At 33.1% G+C, this 27,034-nt stretch overlaps 4 protein-coding genes and 1 long non-coding RNA gene across 7 annotated transcripts; 4 read left to right on the forward strand and 1 right to left on the reverse strand.

Annotated features, from left to right (window-relative positions):
- Positions 1-1,961: 1,961 nt before the first annotated feature.
- LOC137836089 (magnesium transporter MRS2-1) lies at positions 1,962-6,275 on the forward strand. Its single transcript, XM_068644921.2, has 6 exons — positions 1,962-2,355; positions 2,976-3,585; positions 4,574-4,702; positions 4,805-5,137; positions 5,221-5,268; positions 5,815-6,275. Exons 2-6 carry the CDS (start codon positions 2,995-2,997, stop codon positions 6,043-6,045), a joined length of 1,332 nt encoding a protein of 443 aa, XP_068501022.1. The 5' UTR covers positions 1,962-2,355; positions 2,976-2,994; the 3' UTR covers positions 6,046-6,275.
- Positions 6,276-9,463: 3,188 nt separating this feature from the next.
- On the forward strand, positions 9,464-12,661 carry LOC137836090 (shikimate O-hydroxycinnamoyltransferase). Its single transcript, XM_068644922.2, has 2 exons — positions 9,464-10,015; positions 11,570-12,661. The coding sequence occupies exons 1-2, from the start codon at positions 9,545-9,547 to the stop codon at positions 12,467-12,469; spliced, it is 1,371 nt and encodes a 456-aa protein (XP_068501023.2). The 5' UTR covers positions 9,464-9,544; the 3' UTR covers positions 12,470-12,661.
- Positions 12,662-14,156: 1,495 nt separating this feature from the next.
- LOC137836091 (putative leucine-rich repeat receptor-like serine/threonine-protein kinase At2g24130) lies at positions 14,157-17,816 on the reverse strand. Of its 2 annotated transcripts, XM_068644924.2 has the most exons (3): positions 15,999-17,816; positions 15,084-15,893; positions 14,157-14,834 (listed from the first exon to the last, which is right to left on the reverse strand). In XM_068644924.2, the coding sequence occupies exons 1-3, from the start codon at positions 17,605-17,607 to the stop codon at positions 14,416-14,418; spliced, it is 2,838 nt and encodes a 945-aa protein (XP_068501025.2). In that variant the 5' UTR covers positions 17,608-17,816; the 3' UTR covers positions 14,157-14,415. The 2 variants fall into 2 exon arrangements, with proteins under 2 accessions (XP_068501025.2, XP_068501024.2); XM_068644923.2 differs by having other exon boundaries at positions 14,278-14,834; positions 15,084-17,684.
- Positions 17,817-19,671: 1,855 nt separating this feature from the next.
- LOC137834555 (uncharacterized) lies at positions 19,672-20,396 on the forward strand. Its single transcript, XR_011084920.1, has 2 exons — positions 19,672-19,811; positions 19,958-20,396. It is a non-coding gene; the product is annotated as an uncharacterized LOC137834555 (long non-coding RNA).
- Positions 20,397-21,449: 1,053 nt separating this feature from the next.
- On the forward strand, positions 21,450-26,405 carry LOC137836092 (uncharacterized). 2 transcript variants are annotated; one of them, XM_068644925.2, is made up of 5 exons: positions 21,450-21,569; positions 22,232-23,538; positions 24,527-24,601; positions 24,699-25,223; positions 26,077-26,405. In XM_068644925.2, the coding sequence occupies exons 2-5, from the start codon at positions 22,266-22,268 to the stop codon at positions 26,286-26,288; spliced, it is 2,085 nt and encodes a 694-aa protein (XP_068501026.2). In that variant the 5' UTR covers positions 21,450-21,569; positions 22,232-22,265; the 3' UTR covers positions 26,289-26,405. The 2 variants fall into 2 exon arrangements, with proteins under 2 accessions (XP_068501026.2, XP_090158242.1); XM_090302116.1 differs by having other exon boundaries at positions 21,514-21,569; positions 22,246-23,538.
- The last annotated feature ends 629 nt before the right edge of the window (positions 26,406-27,034 follow it).

The raw sequence follows: 27,034 nt of genomic DNA on the forward strand, positions 1-27,034 counted from the left end.
ATAGTTTAAAAAAGATGAGTAAAGTTTATAAAATTTGAAGCCACTGAATAAGTCCAGATTAAAAATATTAATGAAAATTAAAAACTAATGATATAATGAGGAATCCAATGCAACACATCCCTTTCAAGCAGTCAGTGCACCTTGTCCTTTATAAGATTCTATCACTGTGAGAATATACTTTTTCTTTCATTAAATAATTAAATTCCAAATTATTCATTTTAATTATTTCAACACTATAATAATTTTTTTTAGCGAAAAAATTATATTTTAAAAATGTTAGAAGTGTTTTTTTTAAATAATTAAATTCAAAATTATTAATTTTAATCATTTAAGAACTGTTATATATATATATATATTTTTTAAAGCTTTATTGTTTGAAATACTATTAGAGAGCGTTTATTTTACGTGATCTTTTTTAATTCCAACAATTCTACTTTTTTTTTACATGGTTATCAAAATATATTTTCAGTATCTCTGTAAAATAACTCATTTATGAAAAGGGTAGGTATATAATATTTTCATGGAAATAAAAGTTGTTGTTTAAATAAGTTTTATTTTTTTTAAATGATTAAATATCAACAAAATCTGTTTATAGGAATATAATTTCTAAAGATAATATTCCGAAAAGAAATAACAACTCCTGGTAATATAACATGACACCTCAAAACAAATATAAAACACAACAACCATAATATCATATCATGTGTAGAGTTGGATATTAAACTTATTTTTATTGTTGATTAAAGATAAAGGTTTATATATATATAGGAACTCCACTTTAAGTTTTACAAACTCCTTATTCATTCATATTTCAAACTCATTCTTCTCACTTTCTCGATACTCTATCTTCTCAGCACTCAGTCAAAAGAAGATTATCTGACGATCAAAGATTATACGATCAAGTAAGTATTCTGTGTTAATGTATAATAAAATTAATTAAAGTAGACATTACTCCATTGTAGATAGTTTGTTTATATTGTTAAGTTGAATAGATCAGTATTAACTAATTTTTTTAAACCTCACTTGGATTTGATAAGACATGTTTCTCGTAAGAAGTTTTCATAACTGTTTTAACTGTTTATTAGATTTGTGGTATCAATGTAATTCTAATCAGTCCCTTCGTTACTAAGACCAAATAATGTGGTTCACTCGAATCCGACCAATAAAGAAACTTTTTAAACATATTAAAACAATTTCATAGAATTAGAAAAAAGTAAAAGAATGACTTAAAATCTGTTTTTTAAAGATAACATTATTAGAGTTATTGAGTTTTAGAATAGAAACTTTCATTATAATTTCGTCTGGAAAACTCAATGAATTTGTTTAGGAAAGAGGAGGATTTTAACTTCTAAATGAAGCAAAATTTGTAGATGTATATAAATATTATTTAAACAAGAACTAAGAGATAAAAATAACTTCAAATTCATCCAATTTTATCAAGTATCTTTATTATTGGTTCGTGATTTTTTTCTTAAAATATAAGTAATGAGAAAAATTTCAATAAATATGTATAAATTATTAAAATATTTTTAAATTTTATGTTTTTCTTTAATTATTTTACCTTTATAAAATTATTATTTGAAAATTTAATATTTTACAATTATACATTCCTTTTTATATTTCACCAAGAAAAAAACGTGTTTTTTATATTGGATACTTAAAAACATCATGTTTTTTTAATGTAGGAACTCGGTACCTGGTATAACCGAATGAGAAAAATAATAAGAATGTACTTAATTGTTTATATATTGTTCAGATTTTATTTTGCCAATTCAATTATAAATTTATATTCACAATTTGTTACTGATTTATTAGATGAATGTGCATAACTAATTTTTATATTAAAATTAAACTATTTTATTCTTCTCTTTCTCTTTTAAAGTTTGTTTTCACCAATAATGGATCATCGTAAATTGGTTGGGTACGTGAAATTCACAATTAACATTTTTTTATGTTCTGGCAGATTCAGTTAATTATCTTCAGAATAATTAATCAGTGATTTATTAATTATTATCACAAGATTACTTGAATTTTCTGTTTCTGTGGCCTGTTGTTATCTTCTTCTGCGCAGTGTGTGATGAACTTCACACACAAACACTGCACACTTCGCTCTCAACTATTTTCTTTTTCTTCATGATTCGGCGCTATTCAATCACAATTTCTATATATTTCATGTATTTTCCCCAACCCTTTCAAGGGTTTTGATCTTCTTACTTTTCCCCCTTCCTCTGTTTCGAGTTCTTCGGTAAAAGGACATTCACGGTTGGTTTTCTCGCATAATTTGAGATAGATTACCTTGTTGGATTTGTTGCAAATCTCGGCAATTATCCGATTTCTGTTGAAGTAAAGTCGGAGGTATGAATCTTAGTATAAAGTCTATGAATGCCTTGTGGGGTGAAGATTTTGTCTTCTTCTTCAAAAAGGCGTGATTTTTTTTTTTTTTAATTTTTGTATGTCTTTTATTATCGGATGAAATATATTAGCATGGATGCTTTGCTTGGGGTATGATATGCACGTGTTATTTCAACAGTATCAGGTACCTGGGCTTGTTATTTTTCCGAAACCTGGATATTTCCTTTTGATAGAGTAAGTTAATAATCGTAGTGTAGTGCATAGTATTTGTATTAGTAACTTGATTGATCACTTCACCTTGAGATGCATATAGGAGATAGTTAGTAAAGATCATTGTGCAGTTATGATGTGGCCAAAGCCGACTTGTGAGGGGTCAATTAGGGGATGACCCTCTTCCTCCCCCTATCTTGTAGTTTTTGTTCAGACCATGATGTCATTGAATGTATTGTGGGAGATTCCTAATTGATGCATTCTTCATCTGTTGGGGCCACAAATATGTTAGGAGATTGATGTGTGTCTAGATAGATAGATCAATACTGTCTATCATAGGAGTGATAATTTGTTTGTGTAATATTGTTGGAATCAATGGGTGGTTAAAGCTCTTATCTCATATGTTTTTTCAGTTATTAGTGAAACTTCACAATGGCAGATCTCAAGGAGAGGCTGCTACCACCAAAACCTGCTTCGGCTCTTAATGTAAGAGAGATTGCCAATCGACCATCTGCCTCTGGAAGGCAAGGTTTCCAAGGGGTTGATGTTCTGGGGCTAAAGAAGCGAGGCCAAGGTCTCCGATCATGGATTCGTGTTGATACAGCTGGCAACTCTCAAGCCATTGAAGTAGACAAGTTTACCATGATGAGACGTTGTGATCTACCTGCACGTGATCTTCGCCTACTAGATCCTTTGTTTGTCTACCCATCAACAATCCTCGGTAGGGAAAAAGCTATTGTTGTAAATCTGGAGCAGATACGGTGTATCATTACAGCAGATGAAGTTCTTCTCTTGAATTCCCTTGATAGTTATGTATTGCACTATGTAATGGAGCTACAGCGACGGTTGACAGCAACTGGGGCAGGGGAGGTTTGGCAATCAGATGGTTCTGACATGAACCGAAGGAGAGGAAGTAGGAGTCTTGATAATGTATTTAGCAACTCTTCCCCTGATTATTTACCTTTTGAGTTCAGGGCTCTTGAAGTTGCCCTGGAGGCGGCATGCACATTTCTTGATTCTCAGGTTAGTAGAAGTACATGTTTATGTCAGAGACTAACAAGTGCTGATCTATTTTTTTAATTTAACTCGTTCTTCATTTCTTTTTTTGTTTGCTATGAACAGAGATCTAGTATTTCTATATGATAGCATTGATTTTCTATCAATATTAATCTATGCCATATGGGGGAAGTATGACCATGTTAAGGTTAAGTGAACTAATAAGTAATTATTGTTTTGATGTGTACCTACCTACTGATTAAGGCCAAACTGCCCTTTTGTGGTAACAGTTTATAAAGTCTTTAGGATGTTCTGTAGGATTTTTTTTAGAGAAAGCCAGTATGTTGTTTCCTCTTGGCACTAAAAGATTTGGTTATTGCAATTTCCTCCCTTCTCCACTGCATTAAACCATTAATTGTTTCTTTATCCTATTGTTGAGAAAGATGTAGGAGGATCACTTGACTGTGCAGTAATTGGATGATTTCAATTTGATGTATCATGTAGCTTATGTGGTTTTGTTGGTGGTAAAGTTGTCTGGGTGTTTCAAACTTACGAGTGAGAACTAAAGAGAGAGAAAGATAGGAATTAAATATGAAACTGTGCATCTCTTCTGGAGTTTCTACATGTTAATGTTAGGTTCATTATGGTGAAAAGTGGGAAACAGTAGTAGGCAGTAGATACGATGGAGATTTGCATATTATTGTATGCCATGGAGGACAACCATAGATCCTATATAATTGTCGAGAGGTATGATGAAAAGTTATTGAAGGCAACAGTGGCCAACACTTTCTTCACATGGTCTTCATTGATATTGAATAAATTATTTGATATGGCGGCATTAGAAGTCCTATAATAGCCTTAATGTTCAAAACTAATTCTTTCATATTGTATTCAAACAGAAGAATTCTTGATCTATGTGCTTGTGTAGAATATTTTCTTCTTTGATATTCTTGTTCATTTGGTTTGGATAAATTAATGTGACATTTGCAATTCTGTTATGGCCATTTACAAAAAGGCAGCAGAGTTAGAAATCGAAGCTTATCCCTTGTTGGATGAACTGACATCAAAGATCAGTACACTAAATTTGGAACGTGTTCGTCGATTAAAAAGCAGACTTGTTGCCCTGACCAGGAGGGTTCAGAAGGTGATGCTGGGTTATATTTTCTTCTTTCCTTTTTATTGGAAGTAGCAGTTACCATATTTTTTGTATCTTATTAGTATTTGCTTTGCAAATGCATATATTCAGGTTAGAGATGAAATAGAGCAGCTTATGGACGATGATGGTGACATGGCTGAAATGTATCTTACTGAGAAGAAAAGACGGATGGAGTTGTCATTTTATGGAGATCAGTCTATGGTTGGATATAAATCAGTTGATGGTGCATCCATTTCTGCCCCAGTTTCTCCTGTTTCATCACCACCTGATTCTCGGAAGCTTGAAAAGAGCTTCAGTATTGCTAGGAGTCGACATGAGAGCATGCGAAGTTCTGAAAGTACTACAGAAAGTATAGAGGAACTTGAGATGTTGCTGGAAGCATACTTTGTTGTCATTGACAGCACTCTAAACAAGTTGACATCGGTAAACACTGTTATATACACCCACCCTTTTCATTCTTTTTTCATAACTGTTTATCAACCACTGTTTCTTGGTTTTTGTTTCAGTTGAAAGAATACATTGATGACACAGAAGATTTCATAAACATCCAACTGGTTTGTTTTCTTTCCCTGGGGTTTATGTCAATTTTATTTATCATATTTTGGTAGTGTTTCTTATGTCTGATCATACATATGCAAATGCAAATTACTGAACATGCTCACACAAACAACTCACAGTGGGGAGAGGTCGGAGTATTGTGAATTTTGTTGCTCTAAGATTGTTGGTTTATGGGACAATGGCCTCTTATTGCCTCAGTGAAAGTTGTGTATCTTACATTTCATGGGAAGAGAAATTAGTTTCTTCAATAACCACCAATCTCCATTTCACTCTTTCACTTTTTTTCCAATTTTAGTTTTTCACCTTTTTAGTTTAATAAATCTATTCTATTTTCTGAAATTACCAAGTCCCAATGAAACATGTTATGGGAATCATATTTTAGGCATGATATTATTGGGGAATGTGATTACTCTGGGGATATAAATATGTACCTTGAAACAAACTCTCTTAGTATTTCTGACTATCATGTTGTGTGGCTCCAAAAGAACAAAAACTATAAGACATTTTGTTCTGATGAATACCTCAAATTTTGTTTCTCACAGGATAATGTGCGGAATCAGCTTATCCAGTTTGAGCTTTTACTCACAACTGCAACATTTGTGGTTGCCATCTTTGGTGTGGTAGCAGGAATATTTGGGATGAATTTTGAAATTGCATTATTTAATGTCCCTTCTGCTTTCCAGTGGGTCCTAATAATAACAGGAATTTGTGGAGCATTTATATTTTCTGCATTCGTGTGGTTCTTCAAGTACAGAAGACTCATGCCCCTATAGAAAGCTACACCATGAAGAAGATTAAATAATTGCGTCCTCTCTACTAATGTTCCATGTTTGGTACGCAAACATAAAATTCAAAAGGAAAGCCTACACAGAGCAATTCTTTCAATTCAATTTTGTATCAGTTTTTAGGTTTTTTATGACGACAATCTGATTCAGCAATGTCTATATTTATGGACAAAATTGATACTTAGAATACAAAATTCATCTGGAAACTTTATCTCATACACCTTTGCTGCACTGTTTATCATAAATATTTCGGGTCAGTTTTTATGGACGGGTTTCTTCTCTATGAATTTGTAGACATCACTGGGTCTTCTTGGTCTTCTTACAGATTCCACATTTTATTTACTTCTCACAAACTTTTAAGCTTAAATATAAATGTTCTCAGACGAGTTTTATTCCAAAATAAAAGTGTATGCAAAGTTATGATTCTTCTAACATGAAAAAAGAAGAAAATAAAATTAATCATTCTTCTTTTTATACATGAAACCAATAATTAATAATTTTTATAATATTCTTTTTGGTTAATCCTACACTTCAATCTATAATATTCTTTATAGATTGAATTATTTCTTTTCTATCCATGATTGCATCAATTAAAAGAGACATACATAATCTTGCTTGATAACTTCCCACTTACAAAAGAAAGAGTGCATTATTGCTTCTCATTGCAACAAGTGTGGTGCCAACTTTGAATTGACGTATCACTTACCTTTTCAATGTCATTTTTGTAAAGAGGACATGGAGTTAGAGATTTGATAAGTTGGTAACTTGTTCTTTAGCAATTATCTTATCTATTCATAACATAAGTTAATTGTCTCAAATCTTATTTTAGTTGTAGTTATCCTTTTTGTGTAAAGCTAGTTTCTTATGATTAAAAATAGAAAAATCAAATGTATAGAACAGAGAAAAATATATGGATATTTTAGAAAACGATATTTATAGAGATGACATGTTTTGTTGAAAATGCACATATATGTTACTAAGTTAAACAAGAATAAAAATAAAACTCTTTAACTATAAATTTAAATAATTTATTTTTTATGTCTTTGGTCTTACTCTTGTTTTTATATTCTACATTTCTTTTAATTTAATGACATTATCGATATATCAATTGCGGGTTGTCCCAGTAAGTCTAATATATTTTAGGAGTCGATGCCAAAGATAATATATATATGTCTTTCTCCTCCAACCCACCGTCTTTTAAGGATAAAACCATGATGAAACACCGATTTTTAAAACGAACAATATCTCAAATACAGTGATTGACCCTAACGATGTTGTCTCCCCTTAAAGATTACCCTTAAAGATGTTGACCTATTTTAACCACCTCCAAACCATATTGAAGATCTACAATCTTCAACACAAATGGTATATAGAAAATCCATTATTGATACAATTATAATGATTATGGGATTGAGAAAAGGGATAAATTTTACTAATAAATGAGTTGATTGTTTATGGACACAATTAAGGTGAAGATGGAAATTACTTTTCAACAACTTGGATTATGTAGTTAATAATGTACTAAGAGGAGATTTGAATTGGTATGTAAGGGTGAATATCCATTCTTCCCACAAGTCCCCATCTGGCTCATTATTTCCTCTCATTGCCTCTTCAATGTCTTATCATCACACTCCTGCACTTCACTACCTTCAGATTCTCCTCTCAAATTTCCCATCACAATCAACATAAATAAAATGGTCTTGAACATTCATCACACAATCTAAATTCTGCTAAAAACTATGATCCAAGTAAAATTGATCAAATCATACAAACCAGTAGTAACCCCATTTCATGAGCTCCACATTACTATTCCAATTCCAAGTAGCATATATGTTATTTATAGTTACTAGTGGGAAATGCCTCTTTATGTTTCAAGAAAAATATAATATATTAATATTAATGGTTAAATAAAAAGTAACAAGTGTTATGAATGATATGTTGAGTAGGATTTAAAGAAATAAAATAATGAAAATTAAAAATTAATTTTTAAAGTACACAAATTCAAGGATTTTTTATAAGAAAAAAATGAATTGTTTAATCACTATGTTATCACTCAATTATAAATGATCTCATATATATAATATTTGTAAAATATTAAAAGCATATTTTCAAAACTATAGTTTTAAAAAATATAAAATACTATTTTAATAGCACAATATTTTATATGATTTATAAATTTTTGGGAATGTGTGATATTTTTGGATAAGTTTTGGTGATAAGAGTGACATTTAAGGGCCGAATAGTTAACCAATAAATTGTTGTGGTTGAGTAGGTGGCTGGTTGAAGCAACCTAGAAAGTGATGGGAAAGTAGTTTGAAAAAACTTACACAATAAATTGAAGTTAAACCCAAAAATCGGTGCATGCCCTACTCTTATTTATCACCTCTTCAATTCATTTTCTATCATCACTAAAACTTTGCAAGTTACCAAAAAACTTATTTTCAATGTTGTGTGGGATTATTAAAAAAAATTGTATTATTTTTCTAACATAAGGATAAAAAAACAACATGTCATTTTTAGTTGAGTTGGCAAACTGCCTCATTCACTCATCACATTGATAAACTCTTAAGGGAAATGCTTACAAAATATATGCACTTTCTTAGAGTTCCTTCCAACAACTCTATTGTTGGATGATGTTCATGTGCCAATAAACACACATTTTGGTGTTTTTTAGAAGGAAAGTAAAATTATTGACTCAATGTTAAATTCATTAATTTATTTTTGTTAGATAAGCATGCATGTGTTACTACAAATTGGTCTTCAATTCAATTCATATAGGTATTAAAAGAGATACTACTCAGGTAACGATATATTAAGTATCTACTTTTTTAAAGATCATAAATAATTAATTGTTATATTGACGAGACCATTTTAGAGAATTAAAAAATTATTGGTTTTTAAATTAGTTTCTACTATTGATAAATAATTTCTAAATTGATATCTAATTAGCTACCAAAGTTTTTCTACCAAATTTAAAATCTAAATAGTAGTCAAAACCTTGGTAACTAATTAGATATCAGTTTAAAATTTATTTATCAATAATAAAAACTAATTTAAAAACCATTTTTCAATAATATTTGAGTTGAAAAGTGAATGAAAAAAATAATAATTTGATATTATTAACAATGCACCATATTATAATTACAATTAAAAAGATAAATAATTTTGAATCCTAATATATTAACAAATAGTATATACATACACTTCACACTCTAATAAATAAATATTTTATTTTGTAGTTTAAAATATTATTATATTATTTTAAATAATGTTAGGTGCATGTATTTCACTGTTAATGTTAAATAAACTTTTCTCATAACTTTTTCTGAAATGGACCAAACTGCACCAAAATTGGACCAATTTTAAAATTGCATTGATTAAAATAGCATTTTCCAATAAAAAAAATAGAAAGTATTATGATGATAACAATACATCACCCACAACTAAGTAGTTGCAGTAAGTGGGCCCAACCGATCACTGCATTGAAATGGAAACCTTAAAAAGCAAGTCACATAATACAACGTATCATTGTGATTTGGAGGGAAGAAAGATGCTCATCAACGTCAAGCAATCCACCATGGTGCGTCCGGCGGAGGAGACGCCGCGGAGGCCGCTGTGGAATTCCAACGTCGATTTGGTCGTGCCAAACTTCCACACGCCCAGCGTCTATTTCTACAGGCCAAGCGGAGCCTCCAATTTCTTCGACGCCGCCGTCATGAAGGCGGCACTCAGCAAGGCCCTCGTCCCTTTCTACCCAATGGCCGCCCGCCTCCGCCGCGACGACGACGGCCGCATCGAGCTTTTCTGCGACGGTCAGGGAGTGCTCTTCGTCGAGGCTGACACCACCGCCGCCATCGACGACTTCGGCGACTTCTCACCCAGCCTTGAGCTCCGGCAGCTCATCCCCGCCGTGGATTATTCTGCCGGGATCGAAACGTATCCGCTCCTAGTTCTACAGGTATGTTGTTTCATTCACACTTAACACGTGCCTTTCCCACACTTCTTTTGTTTTCTCATTCAGCCTTCACGTTGATATTTAGGTTTAGTTTATTCATGAGTTTTGCCTTTTTTTTTGGCACACACAAACCTATCCGAGATTCACACTGATATGACATGGACACAGAGATATATATAATTTTTACACTGATATAATACACGGAACACAGAGATATATATAATTTTTACACTGATATGACACGGACACAGAGATATAAATAAATTTTACATTTGATATGACACGGACACAGAGATATATATAATTTTAAGATGTAAGATAAGGGAACACGAATATATATAATATATAATTATAAATTATATAAATTGTTAATAAAAGTTTATATGAATGAATAAATAAATAATGTTTCAATTTTTTTAATAGAAAGATGTTTCTTTTCAAAAAAATTTATTCTTTGTTTTTACAATAATAAAATTTTATACAATAAATTTGAATTTTTAGAAAATTAATATATATTTTTTTAAAATTCTATTAGAATGTGTTAGAATTGTCAGATATTCAAACAACAAATATTTGTTTGAATTAAACACTTCATCAATTTGTATTTTCGTGTCGGTATCAATACGACGGACACATTATTTAAGAGACGTATCCGAACTTGTTAGACAGAAACACTCATCTAGATTTACCTAAATTTGTTTTAAACAATATTTAAACTTGATGGTTCAGAAATTTACGTGAATTGTTATAATTTTTCCACTTCTTCTTAATTTCTATGAGGAAAAACAATGTTTAGAAGTTTCCGAACAAGGATTAAAAGAGGGTACATGAATAATGTATAATTTAGGTTTGCACTGTCTTAAACACACCATTGATAAATGAAAATAAATGGTTGATTATTACTCTTACAATGCATTTAACACGGCCTATGGTAAATTTGGAATATTTGTTTAACTTTTTCATTTTTTATTTAACCAATATACTAACATTATTGTATTTTTTTTATCCATTAACACTGAAAATAAAATTTCACTTCTATTATTTGTCCATTTGAAAATTAATTTTAATTATATCTTTGTATTTACATATTTTATGCCTTTTAACATAATTTTCTTATAAATAAATATATTAATTAATTTACATACTGTCTTTTAAATATATAAATGAAGAAATACGTGGGATAATATATATAAAGAAAAGTGAGAATGCACATGAGAAGCATGAATTTGGGCCATACTTAACTTTTTCTTTTTCTATGAAAAACATTAAATAGTATACAATCAATTGAGAGCGTTCCAACCACTCTCACCTGCAATTCGATATTGGAAAAAATTTCTTTTAACACCCAAAAAGCTTAAAAAACCATTATAATAATATAATAATATAATAATATTTTAAATTAAAAAAAATATAATATAATTAAAATATCAGTTTATTATAGTATGTGAAGTGTATACATTTTAGTGTGTATGATTCTGGTTTTTGAACGTTTACAAGTTTGTAGTGTTTCTGAAACATTTGAGAAGATGATAAAGAATAGTAACAGAGTATGAACAGGTAACATATTTCAAATGTGGAGGTGTGTCACTGGGTGTTGGTATGCAACACCATGTAGCAGATGGAGCTTCTGGTCTTCACTTCATCAATGCATGGTCAGATCTTGCTCGCGGCTTCGATATTTCCCTCCCTCCATTCATCGACAGAACACTACTCTGTTCCCGGGATCCACCTCGTCCTGTTTTTGATCACATTGAATACAGGCCTCCACCAGCCATGAACACCACCACCCTGCAACCACCAAAACCAGGCTCTGACGGTGCTGTTGCCGTCTCCACTTTCAAACTGAGCCGTGACCAACTGAACACCCTCAAGGGTAAGTCCAGAGAAGATGGCAACTCAATCAGCTACAGCTCCTATGAGATGCTGGCTGGTCATGTATGGAGAAGTGTGTGCAGGGCAAGAGAACTACCTGATGAACAAGAAACAAAACTGTATATTGCAACTGATGGAAGGTCAAGGCTGCAACCTCCCCTGCCCCCTGGTTACTTCGGCAATGTCATCTTCACCACCACCCCTGTTGCAGTGGCTGGCGATCTCATCTCAAAACCAACATGGTATGCTGCAAGCAGAATCCACGATGCATTGATGAGAATGGACAACGAGTATTTGAGATCAGCTCTTGACTATCTAGAGCTGCAGCCTGATCTGAAAGCGCTTGTTCGTGGATCACACACTTTCAGGTGCCCAAACCTTGGCATCACTAGCTGGGTGAGGCTTCCAATTCATGATGCTGATTTTGGTTGGGGAAGACCCATTTTCATGGGACCTGGTGGGATTGCATACGAGGGGCTATCTTTCATTATTCCCAGCTCAACGAACGATGGCACCATGTCTGTGGCAATCGCTCTTCCTCCTGACCGAATGAAAGTGTTTCAGGATTTGTTTTATGACTTTTGAACTCTCGGTTCAATATGGTCACTGCGATTCTGAGGTTGTGTTACTTCTTAGTTCATTTAAGTGCTTTTGTTTTCCATAAATGTATGAATGTTGATAACAGTGGCAAGGAGTCATAATCCGTTAATACAAATGAACTTCGAAACAAGTGTACATTTGATGTCACATGTATGTATGGTAAAAGATTTTTCTGTTTTCTCCTTTTCCTCTCTGTTTTTGAGCCATGATCGATACGTCTATGTTCATCCTTAGTGCTTCAGTTACGATTCCATGGTTCTCTGCAGTTGCTTGCAGATACCAGTTCTAAGAAATATGGTGGAAAAAGATGCAGAGTTTACGTAAGGTGGTAATAAATAGGGCTTTTAGCATAATGAGTTTTTTTTTTTTTTTTTTATCAAAATGGGGTAGGTTTAAAAAAAATTACAAATTTAGGCAAGTCGTGACAATTCGACACGACTTCGTATGCACAAATCGTCTCAATTAGACACGACTCTGTCATGTCATACTGAAGTCGTGCCAAGTTGGCACGACTTCTTCCACGTCATAATTTTTTATTTTTTTTAATTTTATTGTTTATGCATTAGGTAGTAAGTTATGTAATATTAAAAATTAATTTGATACATAATTTTTTAAGAATGTTAGTTTTAAGGAACAAAAAATTGGATAATTGTGTATCCAAAATGAATATTCTAAGAGTGTTATGAAAATACAAACCAAACATGACAAAGCAAACCTGCCAAGCTATGACCCTTTATGTATTTATTCATTCAATTCAACCATGATTCATACACGATTATCCAATCTTTTGTTCCTTAAAACTAATACTCTTAAAAAATTATGTATCAAATTAATTTTTAACATTACATAACTTACTACCCAATATATAAACAATAAAATTTAAAATACATAAATTATGACGTGGCATAAGTCGTGCCAAGTTGACACGACTTCAGTATGGCAGGGTAGAAATCATGCCAAGTTGGCACGACTTGCCTAAATTTGTAATTTTTTTTAAACGGACTCCATTTTGATAAAAAAAAAAAAAACCCATCATAATAAAAAAAAACTCTAATAAATACTATGAGGATGCTCTTGTTTATTACAATTTATCGATACCTAACAACCTAATCACAAATATTTTATAGCACATTGGAATCCATATTTTCATTCACATAAAATATTATTTATTTTTACTTCTTTTATTAATAAGGTAGGTTTTACATTATTATTTTTATACTTTTTTTGTCGGTTGTCGATGACTTTTTCATGTTTAATATGGTTCTATTTTCTTATGTTGAGATTTTAGGTTCTATATTACTTGTTTTCATAATATTTCCTAAAATAATAATAATTTAAATATACTAAAAATATCCTATGTATAAATTAAAAAAGGTTTTTTCGAAGAAAGTAAAATTATAGGATTCGAGCTAATCTGCTTTTTTATTTCTTGAACTTGTTGCATTGGATTGTATCTTAATAAACTACGAAATTTCCTTCTTAATTAATGAATACTGTATTTTGATTTGCATTACTTTAACTTGAATTTTCGCAATGCCTAAGTGGAATGATGATGAAGGGTGAGAATACAGCAACATGCATTTTATCTCACCCACTACTCATTGCTTACACATTATCACTATTCTTTTTTCTTTCTCCTTAATCATATGCTGCTATAACCAAACCATTATATATGCGCTTCAACTTTACTTCATTTCTCAAATACTTTCATAATATCAGATCACACTTACAATTCCAGATATAGTTATTCAAGATTAGTGGTTCCTTTTCTATTTCAAAATTCCATATCTGTGCTAATCTACCTGAATCTTTTCATAATCTTCATTTGTTGGCAAGTTTTAATAATGTCAATTGTAGCCTATGAAGTCCAGACACGGATACGGGTACGGATACGACAAAGCGGTCTAAATAGTATCTGACCAGAGGTATAATCACCAGTCACCACCAGCTATAGTGGAAGATGAAATTCCTAGAGACGAGGCAAAAGTTCCTGCAGTGTCCCCATTAAGGTATCTCTTGAGACGATCTAAGTCATCTGCTGCATCAAGCATGGTTGGTCTTGTCGAAGGTGACTCCTGTGTGCAGAGAAGTCCCAACTCGATTAACTCTGAAATAGCAACCTCCCATGTCTTTCTAACCTCTTGGGATTCATCTCTTGAAGCTGTCACCAAAGCAGGATCTACCACTTTTTCTACCCTTCCGTGAAAATGAATCTTTACCCATTTCTGCAGACTTAACCCTCCAACAAACATGTCATCTATTGGTCTTCTTCTAGTCACCATCTCAAGAACTAGAATGCCAAAGCTATAGACATCTCCTTTGATAGATGAACTGGATCCAAATCCATATTCTGCATGAGAAATTGTGGAAGAGTACTGAAGACTTATTACTTGAACTAGTGGAAAATATTTACATCAAATGCATAACAAGAGTGTCACCTTTCTGGTATATGTATGAGATAATACTTTCACCAAAACATGATGTAACATATTTCATTAGAGTTAAATTGTGACTGATTTAGACTAATTGAATTGCTTGGTTTAATGTTGCTTCTTACGCTTTTCATCTTATGGCAGCAATTTTGCAAGATACACATTACCTGGTGCAATGTATCCAATAGATCCAAAGAACAAATTTGCACTAGAGTTGGCCATATTATCAATAGCCCCACCTCCAGCACTCATGATTAGCCTTGCAACACCAAAATCAGAGACGAGAGCTGTCATGTCATCATTGAGAAGACAATTGCTTGGTTTTAGATCACAGTGTATGACTCTGACAGGAGAATGATGATGCAAATAGGCCATCCCTTCAGCTATATCACTGCAAATATTGACCCGCTGGACAATACTCAAGTGTGATGATCCAGAAGAAGGATAGAGGATGCTCTCCAAGCTGCCATTGGCCATATAAGGTAGAACAAGAGCCTTGAAATCGGGTAGGCTACATGCTGTAATAATCCTCATAAGATTTCTGTGTCTAATTCTCTTCAAAACTTGGCATTCTCTGTTGAAGCTCTTGGTAGAATTTCCAGATTGCAAATGCAGCACCTTCACTGCTATTGGTGTCCCCTCCAAGAGAACACCTCTATAGACATGTCCATAACTACCTGATCCAACAAGTCTCTCATTGTCAAATCCTCCAGTGGCATCTGACAGTTCCTTATACGAGATTCTTGGGAAGTTACCGATCAAATCTGTTCTAGCTGAATTTTTGCTTGCCTCTGTCCTCTGAGAGCTGATGATTACTTTAAGACGCTTGCAACCAATTACACAGCAAATTACTGACAACAAGGTCGATATGAAGATCACCAAAATCAATAAAATCAATAACAAACGAGCATGAATCCATCTTCTCCTTTGATAGCACAAGGATATGCCTGCAATTGTCCCACAAAGTTTTGGATTCCCTAAGAATGACAAGTTTGAAACTGAATTAAAGATACCCCCAGATGGAATCTTTCCTTCCAGATTGTTAAATGATAAGTTGAGAAAAGTAAGCGTTTCAATTTTACCAAGTTTTGCTGGTATCAATCCGGATAACTGATTTCGTGAAACATCAAAAGATTCAAGGTTCTTCAGATCGCCCAGGGACTGAGGGAGCTCTCCTTGAAGAAAGTTGTTCGAAAAGTTAATCATTGAAACAGCAATGCATCCTGATATCTGAGGGAAGATGCTTCCAGTGAGGTAATTGGAGGAAAGATCTATCTCCTGAACCTTTTCTAATTTGCTGAGCTCAATTGGCAGGTCACCTTCAAGGTGGTTATGGGAGACATTTATGAAAATTCTGATCTCATGCAAGCCTGCCAATTTCAGTGGGATGCTTCCTGTTAATCTATTGTGGGACAAGTCAAGCCTGTACAGATTAGTGCACCGTCCCAATGTGGGGGGTATTGTTCCTGAGAGAAGGTTATTGTTGAGAAACAAAGAATTTAGTCTCACCAAATTTCCCAAACTGTCTGGAATCCTACCTGAGAATTGGTTGTGTGACAGATCCAATAGACCCAGATTGAGACACTTGCCTATTGCTTCTGGAATTGGAATTTTGAAATGGTTGTCTGATAAGAAAAGTTGTTCCAACCTTGGCAATCTGAATATATCTGAGGATATAGTTCCATTTAGAAGATTGGATGTTAAATTCAGAATGAAAAGACTAGAAAGGTTTGCTAAGCTGCAAGGAATTGATCCAAAAATTTGGTTTTCCTGCAGCAGCAGGGTTCTTAGGTTGGTGAGTTGGCTGGGGAAGGTATCAGTGAACCTTCCCCCAAGGTCCATTCCTGCCAATTCAAGCTCCTCTAGATTACTGTTGTTTCTGAGAGCAGTGAAAAATGGATCGAGATTGGTGTTGCTATCATGGCTTACCATGTTGTTGTATGACAAATGAAGGTAAAGAAGATATGGCCAACTGCTTACAAACTTAGCAGGCAATTCGCCAGATAGATAATTGTTCTCCACATCTAAATGTTGAAGCGATAGATTGGTGAGCGAGAGAGGAAGCTGCCCAGTAAATTGATTGTTGTATAAACTGATACTCCACAGGATTTTGCAGTTTCCAATCTCTTCAGGGATTTTACCACTCAATGTGTTGCTGGAGAAGTCCACAACATTTAGCAGAGTGCAGTTAGAAAAGAGAGATGGAGGAAGCGAACCTGATATGTTATTTTCCTTGATCACTAGAATGTTGAGCTTGGAAAGCATGGAAAAGGAGTGTGGTATTGAGCCATGCAAATTATTCCCCTCAAGAATGATGCAGTGAATGCGTCTGAGGTTGGAAAATTCAGGAGAAATAGTGCCAAATAATTGAGTGCGAACAATCTCAAGGTTGTGCAGTCCAGTGAGATTGGAAAGAACAGGTGAAAGAGGCCCCAGAAGAGGTTTATCATATAGGATGAGTCGTGTAACACGGTTATGGGACGTGTCACATTGAACACCCGTGAAGTTGCAGACAGGAACGGCTTCATCCCAGTTTGCAAGTGAGGAAAGAGGGTCTGATACGATTGTTTTTCTGAATTCCAGAAGCGCAGCTCTATCGGTGAGTAAAGAATGAGAAGGGTGGTGGCGGCTTGGAAAGGAGTGACCAAATGTTACAAGTAAAAGGAAGAACAAGGTTTCTGAGAAAACCATGTTGTTTGTCGAGGTGGGAATGGTGGCATGGTGGAAAACTCTGATGATTTGAAGAAGAAAAATCCATGATTGGAGATGAGTAGATTCTCAACTGAGTTGAGTAGATTCTCAACATGGACATGATCTCAACTCAAGCATGTTGTTTTGCGCATGACATTTCCAAAGCAGCTTGCAATCTTTGCTTCTGCTTCCAACAGTGGCGCACTCACACACACACACTCCAGTAATGGCTGCGTATAGCACTACAAAGTTATTAAAAGAAATAGCAGATTTTTTTCTTTGTGCAAAGCAATGCGATTGTCACAAACGTCACATACCAACGTATGCAAACCAAGTTGACAATCTTAAGATGTCAAAGCAATTGCTTGGGTTCACTGTCTCAGTGGAATTTTTTCATGTCACAACTTTAAACAAACAAATTACCCATTTAAAATTATGGATAATGTTCCGCTACAGTTAAAATCTAGTCCCACATTCTTTAAGAGTGAATATATTTATATATTTTAATACACATTTCTTCGTATTTATTTAAGAAAAGAAACAATGTTATCTTGGACTATGGTCAAATAAAATAATATTTTATTTTTTTAATGAATCTAAAATGAAAAATTAAAATTTACTCAATCTAGATAAAAAAAATTTGAGCAGCGGTAATAGATTATTATCAAACAAATAATTATTAGTGTAATCTAAATGTTCTATATAAAACCAACAAACTTCTCACATTCAAGAATCCAATTATTATAATAAGCAGCTAAATTAAACAATGTAATTTCTAATATAAATGAACTCTTATGTGTTTATGAGATTAAAAATCTATTTCTAAGTTTATGTAGTTTTTCTAAAATGTTAGTAGCATAAAGCCTAAATTACAGACTACCCAAAAATAAAAAATAATACATTTAGTTAGGGTGATACGACCCAATACCATTCAAGGAATTGATTAATAAAAAAACCACAATATAATATAATTCAAAATTAAAGATAATATAAAGAAAACTCTACAATGCATAACTTGATTTAAAAAAAAAACACAAGAAAAATCAATTTGAATTAAGACAATTCAACAAACATCTACAACAAAGGAAAATATTGGTGATAGCGATGGTTGCATAAATGGTTGAAGCAAAAGGCACCAAAGAAAGGAACTCAAACACAATGACATAAGACAAAATAAGACAAAATAAGACAATAAAATTAAGACAAAAAAGAAAATAAAACAGAAAAAATAAGACAAAAATTATATATATTATATTTGGTGAATGATTTTTTTTAAATATTGTTTTGAATGTGTTAATACCATGTTTGTATAACTTACTAGATGACATCAGTCCTGTGAAAATGTACCTAATCTTGGTTTTTTTTTGTTCAATTTACTCAAATAAATAGATTTTTAAAAAGTTACATAAATGAACAAGCTATGTTTTGATGAAGTCCTACTTACATGACTTCAAATTATTTCTATAGTTTTTAAAAACTTGTTGATTTCAATAAATTTTTTTAAAAAATGCCTAAGTTTAATGAAAAAAAAAAAATCTCATCCTGAGTGGTATAATGTAAGCAAAAGTCCATGTTCTTATTATTTTTAGGTTGGTGTTTGGTCATCACAACCACTCTCTTGTTGTTGAATGACATAGGGTTTGTTTAAGAAACCCCATTTTTTAGTTGTTTTAAAGGTTTTGGTTGCCTAATACATGAGGTTACCATTTTAATAAGACGCATTACAAGCCACACCTGAATAATATCACGTGTGAACTTTTAGGCAAATAGTATATTACCATGCACTGTTAAAGGAGTGAGTGAATGTGTTATCATTTTTTTATGTGCTTCTGTTTAAGGTTTAGGCTATCTAGTATTCTTTTTTGTCCAGTATCTAATGCAGGATATAGTTAGATTTTTTAAATCATTACATTTGGTTCAAAGTTGTGTCTTATATATGCAAAATAGCAAATGAGAATGCATCTTTTCTACTGTGATCTCGACCCATAAACTACTTCCATATGTTTCTCAATTGTCATGTTGTGAAGGGTGAGTGTATATATATAAGGTATGTGACCTAAAGGTGAAGAAGAAGCATCAATTTAAGATCTGGTGAGTTAAGGTATATAGCATGAAGACTCTTCATCTTCTCCTACTTTCTCTCTTTGCTTTCCACCTGCTGCTGCTGTTTTCTTCTACTGTTTCTGCACAAGCTACAATTCTAGGTATTAATTACTTTCTAATTCAATACTATTGGTACTATAAGATAAAAAGTAATAAACCAAAGTCAAAATAGTGTACTATGAAGAGAAATAAAAGGTGCAGCAAAGTTTGTGATGAAATATATATTATTATTTCATGGTGTTTTCAGGCTCTTCAGGTGGATCAAGTATGGAAGTGATGAAGATGAGGCCACCAACACGTCCACGAAGACACTCACCACCACCACCAACTCCAGGGTATTCTCCTGAACCTGGTCCAGGAAGAACTCAACAAAGATCTCCTCCAACACCTTTCATTGTTGTACCAGCAGCTACCATCTCTCTTTCTTCTGCATCAGCATGATTCTTCTGCATCAGCATATTATTTATATAGGTGTATGTACGTGTGTGAATTAATGTTTTTCTGTGTACACAGAAATAAAGACTTGAAGTTCTTGCTGTGATTAATTTGGTGAGGATAAACCTATGAAGCTTGTATGAATAGATAACAGCTTCTTGTGAATTATCTTCTGTTTGTGTGTATGTATCAAGTATTGCTTGGAGTGATTTTGAAGTTCATCAGTGTTAATTAATTAAGTTTATATACCATTCCATGTTTTGTAACTTAGATTCCTAATGCACTAACTTATATGATTTAACTCTTAACATTGATTAAAAAAAGTAGTTATATCTGTGACAACAAATTATATATATATATATATATATATATATAACTCTATCTTAATCTTAATATAAGACACTTCTAGAAAGGGCTGAATTTGATTCAAATAAATTACATAATCAACTTAAAAATAATTAATTCAAAGTTGAGAAAACTTAAAAAAGACTATTTCATCTTTTTGATTTTTTTTAAAACAATAACATAATTTTATTATTGTTAATAAATATGATTTTGTAACGTTTAAAATTAAATTTATTTATTTTTGAAGTTTGTGTGTGCTTTTGAATTTTAAAAATATATAATTTTTTTCATTTGCTTAATGTTGATAAAATTATAATATTATAAAGTCATAGTAATATTATATTATTATTATACAATAGAGTTCACCATCATTAAATCATAAAATTGTTTTTAATTCAAAATAAATTTATTTCTTAAATTCAAGTTATAGTAGCTAAATGTCATAGTTTCTTGTTATTAAGAATTTTAGAAAAAAAAAATTGCTTAAGTAAAGGTTAATTGATAAAAAAAACTTAACATGAAACAATTTTCTGATAAAGTATAGAGTTTGTTCATTATTGAACAGATAAAAACAGTAATAGAATAGATGATCATCTAAACAAATTTATTCTACATTATTTTATGGTTTTAAAAATTCAAAATTAATTAAAATAGAGTGAGATTACAAATACAAATGTTTTAATTTTCTTTTAAATAAAATGAAATTACTTATGTATGTTATTTTTCATCTAAACATTTACTTTTGTACATATCTTATTTTTTTTAGTATGTAAAAGTAAAATTTAGAAAGAAAGAAGATGAAAAATTAAATATTACTATTTCACACATTTTGCTATAATATGTTTTTATAATAATTGTTACTATAATTATTTATTTTGAAGTATGGTGTATGCTAATATTAGTAATAGTTTTGAATGTGAAAAGTGAAGTAAAGAGGAGAAGGAAACACGTGTGCAGATAGTGGTAGGTCCCACACCGAACCCTTTAAAATGTCTACCTCACTAGGGCGCCAAAACTCTCCCATTTCTCTCCGACCTCACCACCTTCACCACCTTCACCGCAATTCCACCACCTCACTGGTATGTCTCTATCTTCATCTGTTTTTCCTAACCCTAACCCTAACCCTAACATTCTTTTCTTCTCTCCTCTTCCCATTCTTCACATTTCTTTTCTTCTCAACTCTTCACCACTTTCATTCCACCTATTCTTTTTTTTTTTTTTTTTTTAAATATCTTTCTTCAAGATTTAGGATTTTTTTACCATTTTTGGAGCTCTATGTTCTCGCCTTTGGCTAAATAGTTATTTTCTCACTCAGATTAACCTTTTTCACCATGCTCATTATCAATCAATGTGTGCTCTTGCATTAGGGAGGAAAGGGTCTTTATAAATTGGGGGAAGGGAAACTACTGCTGCCGGAATGTCAGTAAATTTGTCTTGCACTGACATTTTCTGGCTCAAGTTTGCATGTTTCAAGTTCTTTGTAGTGCTTAGCGTCTCTGCTTGTTTCTTGCTGTTTTCTTATTTCAATATTGGGGAGAGCATGAACGGGCAGTTTCCTTGTGTATGCTGTGCTGATTTCAATAGTTTTGTTCTTGCTCAAAAGAATGCCAGACTTTTCTTTCCTCATTCTGTCAATAACTTAGTATGCTTTGTGGAATCACTACTATCTATTCTGTGGTTATCCTCAACTTTTATGAGTTTTAATTAACTGGGGTTATCTTTCTTACTTTGAACATGACAGAATTATCCTTTTAGGCAGTTGAAAGAACAAGAAAATGCCCTTTTCTTCTGCCTCCATGGCAGAACTCAGTGAAAAACTTGGATTCAGTTTAATGAACACTGATTCTGCTAACCATGATGAGGGTCCCAGTGATCGTCAGTGTAGTGATACAACTACACCTCTGCCTGTGGGTTCACCATCTCCTTCTCCCCACTGGAATTTGAATAAAACATCTCAGTCTCTTAGCGATGAACCAGCTGGAGGAAGTTCAATGATTGATTCCTCTCAGTTCAGAAGTTATCAGAGGGACCATATGAACCATAATTACTCGCACAGCGCAGAAGAACATAGTTTCCTTTCAAGCAGACCAGATTCTTATTATTCATGTCCAGAAGGATACATAGGGTGCACATATCAATATGATAGGCACAACAATTTAACAATCCCTGCTAATGTGAGGAATGCTGCCTTCAATCTAAATAGCTTTGAGAAGCCTGATAGTGGTGGGATGTTTGTGACCCCAGGTTATCGTTTAACCAGCAGGCCACAGATGTTCAACCCTAGGGGAACAGCAATGAGAGGTAATATTGATCAACCTTCACTAGATATGAATCTGGGAATGACACTGTGTAATCCAAATCAAGGTGGTGCAGAACCATTGCTTGCTATTGGAAAACCTGATGAAAGATTTATGACCATTGCTTCTGGAAGTAATATCAATGAGTTCACATCAGGTGCTGAGATGCCAAAATTCAACGTGATTGGTCATCCTGAGAGGGCATTTCTTCCTCCAATCAGTACTTATCACAATCAACAGGGTACCAGAGGCCCCTTAAATTCTGGTTTACACACGAATGTTGCTTTGTCTGGTTTTCAGAATGAAAGAGAAATCATATCTGATTTAGCTCCTGCAGGCAACCACGAAGCTCTTCTTGATTCTAGACCTGGTTTATGTTTGGGACCATCATATGCTTTTCAAAGGCCAGCAGCTGATGATCAAAACCATTATTTAGGACAGGTCAGCAGGGATTTAGGTCTTGGATGTGTGAAAGGCATAAGCATGGAATTTAAGGACAAAGGTCTCAAAAATAGCCTTGAAAGATGTATGGATCTAAATTCATTGCCAATTGTTGCCAATCAAACTATGTCTTTTGAAAGTGGACAGAACAGTGTGAATGGACAGCTAGTTCCCTCTTCAAGCAAAATGATAACTGATAAGTTGCCCACTGAGCTGTTACATAAAAATAGTGATAAGTTCTCATCACAGTTTTTTTCTACTCCTCCGTTAGCCATGGTCTCTAGAAGCACCAGAGGACAGGGTCTTTCAAGTATGTGTTCTACAGCTAAATTCCTTATTTTCTGCTCATAAACTGATATATGTCAATGAAATCTCCTTAAATTTCACCTCGTTCGTAATGAGCATAAACATATTTGATCATCTTTAGCAGTTTTTGTTAATACTAAATGGAATTTAGTCTTTTGCTTCTTTGCTTTTTATTAGTTAACATAAAATCCATTTCGAATGTAGCAGGTGTTTTTTTATCTCGGTCTTAAAGTGTTATTTTTTAAGCTACTTTCTCTTGCTTTTATAGATGTTTTGGGCTCTTGATTTCTCATGTTCTAGTAGACCACATTCTTCCTTTTATTATCTTGGTATGCTATTCAGCACAGATAATTAGATAAATTGTTTGCCACTGATTTTCAGTGACTAAATGCTTCAGTAAGACTCATCTTTTGGGTTTAAAATTATTTTCTGTATCTGCTGATATCTGAATTATCTTTTTATACTTTCTTTTACATAAATAAAAGTAAAACAAACAGGATTATTAACTTGTGAAAGGACTGCATCTCCAACTTCTCGGGTGGTACCTCTAACTGTTTCTTGCCTACACATTTCTTTGTGCTTGAAATGATTCAAATGGATAGTTATGAAGTACCTCAAATCAAACAATCCTTTAAACACACTCTGCAACCTGCACTTTCCAGTAATGAATTTAGCATTGTTCATGTTTGTTGAAAGATCTTCATTTAACTGTATTGGCTGCTTGTTTAAGGAATATCTTATGGATTTTTACAAACCTTTTTACTTGGTTTACTTCAGGTGCTTCCTTCCATCAAGTATTTGTTTTAGTTTTCATGTAATGTGGCATAAACAAGTATCAACAAGTGCCCTGATCATTTATAATGTAGGATTGTTTCAAATGTTAGCATTTCATTTGATGCATATAGACTGACATTGCATGTCTGTAGATTTTAGAAAATTGCAGGTGAAGTGAATTGTCAATTGCTATTTATTTATTAAGATTCATTTTGTAGGTAATCATAGTCAATCTCAGGCAGGTGGTTCTATTCAGCAATCAAACTCTCGTCTTCAACCACAATCTACTTCTGGTGATTACCTTCTTAAACAACATATATCATTATATCCACTCACTATTTGATATTTCTTTATTTGTATACAATGGAAGCAATAAACTAGCTTTTTCAGATATAGCAATACAAACTGGAAGTGGAAATATGGCCGGTCAAGTTTCAAGGTCATCCATCATGTCATCTCTAAAGAGATCTGCTTCCCAACCACTGTCATCCACTGACCAGAATCAACACAGGAAGACAATGGCAACTCAGTTCATACGTCCATCAATTCCAACAAGGACCAGATTGGCTCCATCAGTCCCAATTACATCCCGAGCAATTTCTCCCTTAGCCCACCCAGCCCAATATATCACGCCCCGAGATACTCAGTCTGTTGTTCCTCCATTCTTCCCAACAAATTGGACTAAATCTGCTCTACCAGCCCCAAACACAACCCAGGCAATTCCTCCTAAAATGCACCCCCCGCCTAATTACAAGAGAATCTCATCTTCGCACCACCCGTCATCCTACACATCACCTCGTACGAACCTATCTAATCAGCATCAACTGTTAGCTCAGGCTTTGTGTCCCAAGCGTTTGAAAGCTTCAAGTATACCAGCTGTTCCTAGAATTGCTTCCAATCACATTAAATTTAAAGGTATCTCTTGGAGCTTCATTATTTCTTGCGTATTTAACAAATTCCTTGTGTCCTTCGTGAGTTCTTTCCGGAAGTTAATTTATTTGTTTTTTTTTTCTTCTTCACAATATATCGAGTTTGATTTGCATCTACCTTACTGGTGCATTTAAATAGGCATTGAAAATATGTTCATTATTCTGATTAGGAGAGCATGATTATTATATTTTATTTTCCAGTGAGATTGCTCAATTAAAAAATGCTTTTCACGAATTGTTCGTATCGGAATTCCTTTCCTTAAAAAGAATCCCAGGAGAATCATTTTGCCGGTACGATTGTTTTAATTGAGTATATTCATAGAGAGGTATGGCCTAAATATCTTCCATATATACATATACATACACACATATATTCATATACAACATACATACGTACGTATATATATTTGCAGTGAAGCCAACAATTTCGTCAACTGAGAATCCCTGGTCAAAACAAACTGAGAGATCACTGAAATTCATACAAAAATTAAACCTTAATTCGTGAGTCTTGATACGCATTCCTTGCCTTCTGATACTCTTTCCTTCAAGTCCATTATACTTTATTTGGAATATAACGTCAATTGTAGATAGGCTTTCGTGGGCAAAATCTCTGCCTTTCCTTTAAAATCCGGTCTATCAAATATATGAATGGATATCAAGTGCTTCTAGCACTGGGAAAAGAATAAAGAAATTCACGATAAATTTTTAAAGCTTATCTTTATCTATGAATATTAATTTAACAGTGATAGAATTAGTAAGTTGTTGCCTTTGTAGATATGGATTTTGTTGAGCATTATGTACGTAGTATGTGCTAGTGTGTTAACTTTCTTATGAATCAGATCAAACACCAGAACCAGTTGGTTACAAGTGCTTTTTGTGCAAGAGGGATCTCTCCTACAAACCAGAAGGACCAATTTCCTTGCCATCTGCTTCGCCTGTTGTTGCTGTACTATCATGTGGCCACACCTTTCATGATTCTTGTTTGGGGCGAATAACCCCTTGCAACCAATACAAAGACCCTCCATGTATTCCTTGTGCTCTTGGCGAGTAGTGAATTTAGTCATACATTATTATCTCAAAAGGTTCTTAGTGCTAAGTAGAAAGAAAACAGATTTTGGAGTAGGAAAGGTATAATGAGGTTATATTATTTACGTGAGTATCATCGTCATCTCCGAGCATCTCTTGAGGTTATTAATTATATTTATATTTTAGATTGATACCAATTACACATAGTAACATAATTATCACTTCACATTTGCGATTTTTTAAACACAGTTGGTCAATAACACGCTAATGCAAACAAATTCAAGTTGTGAAGAATTTGTCCGTTTGGTTTTAAAATAATTTCTAAAGATTTTAAAAGAATTGATGTACCTACATATATGCACAAATTCCACATAATTAACAAATGTTTTATCTAATTAAAGTCTTGATCGTTCAATATGACTTTGACAATAACACCAAAGTCCAATTTCAAGTCTAGGAAATCGTCTGTGTAAAACACGCTTTGTATTTTATTTATTTATCATTATAAAGTGTTCACAATAAGTCGATTTTTCATTGATGGCAATCATTCATTAAACAATACATTGCTTTAGCAGTCACATGCAAAATACCCTTGTGTTGATATGAGTGTGTGCCATACACAGCATAGCCTATAAAAAAATAGTTTTATTGATAGATAGTCCATGAAGACAGCAGCATTTATCCGATCCAATCCAATACCCTGATCCACTGCACCAACAAAAGAAGCACAGTGAAAACATCAATAATTTCTCATGCACACACAACACAAGT

The sequence above is a fragment of the Phaseolus vulgaris genome, chromosome 5 (assembly GCF_051622355.1).
Source record: "Phaseolus vulgaris cultivar YP4 chromosome 5, ASM5162235v1, whole genome shotgun sequence".
In the NCBI taxonomy this organism is placed as follows: Eukaryota; Viridiplantae; Streptophyta; class Magnoliopsida; order Fabales; family Fabaceae; genus Phaseolus; species Phaseolus vulgaris.

Bases quoted from the DNA above. Each gene is read 5' to 3' on its own strand.
- LOC137836089 (XM_068644921.2), top strand. From the start codon at position 2,995: ATGGCAGATCTCAAGGAGAGGCTGCTACCACCAAAACCTGCTTCGGCT. The intron at 3,586-4,573 runs GTTAGTAGAAGT...ATTTACAAAAAG, and splicing joins GCACATTTCTTGATTCTCAG to GCAGCAGAGTTAGAAATCGA. The intron at 5,138-5,220 runs GTAAACACTGTT...TTTTTGTTTCAG, and splicing joins CTCTAAACAAGTTGACATCG to TTGAAAGAATACATTGATGA.
- LOC137836090 (XM_068644922.2), top strand. From the start codon at position 9,545: ATGGAAACCTTAAAAAGCAAGTCACATAATACAACGTATCATTGTGAT. The intron at 10,016-11,569 runs GTATGTTGTTTC...GAGTATGAACAG, and splicing joins ATCCGCTCCTAGTTCTACAG to GTAACATATTTCAAATGTGG.
- LOC137836091 (XM_068644923.2), bottom strand. From the start codon at position 17,607: ATGGTTTTCTCAGAAACCTTGTTCTTCCTTTTACTTGTAACATTTGGT. The intron at 14,835-15,083 runs GTAATGTGTATC...TTTCTCATGCAG, and splicing joins TATTGGATACATTGCACCAG to AATATGGATTTGGATCCAGT.
- LOC137836092 (XM_068644925.2), top strand. From the start codon at position 22,266: ATGCCCTTTTCTTCTGCCTCCATGGCAGAACTCAGTGAAAAACTTGGA. The intron at 23,539-24,526 runs GTATGTGTTCTA...TTCATTTTGTAG, and splicing joins CAGAGGACAGGGTCTTTCAA to GTAATCATAGTCAATCTCAG. The intron at 24,602-24,698 runs GTGATTACCTTC...TAGCTTTTTCAG, and splicing joins TCAACCACAATCTACTTCTG to ATATAGCAATACAAACTGGA.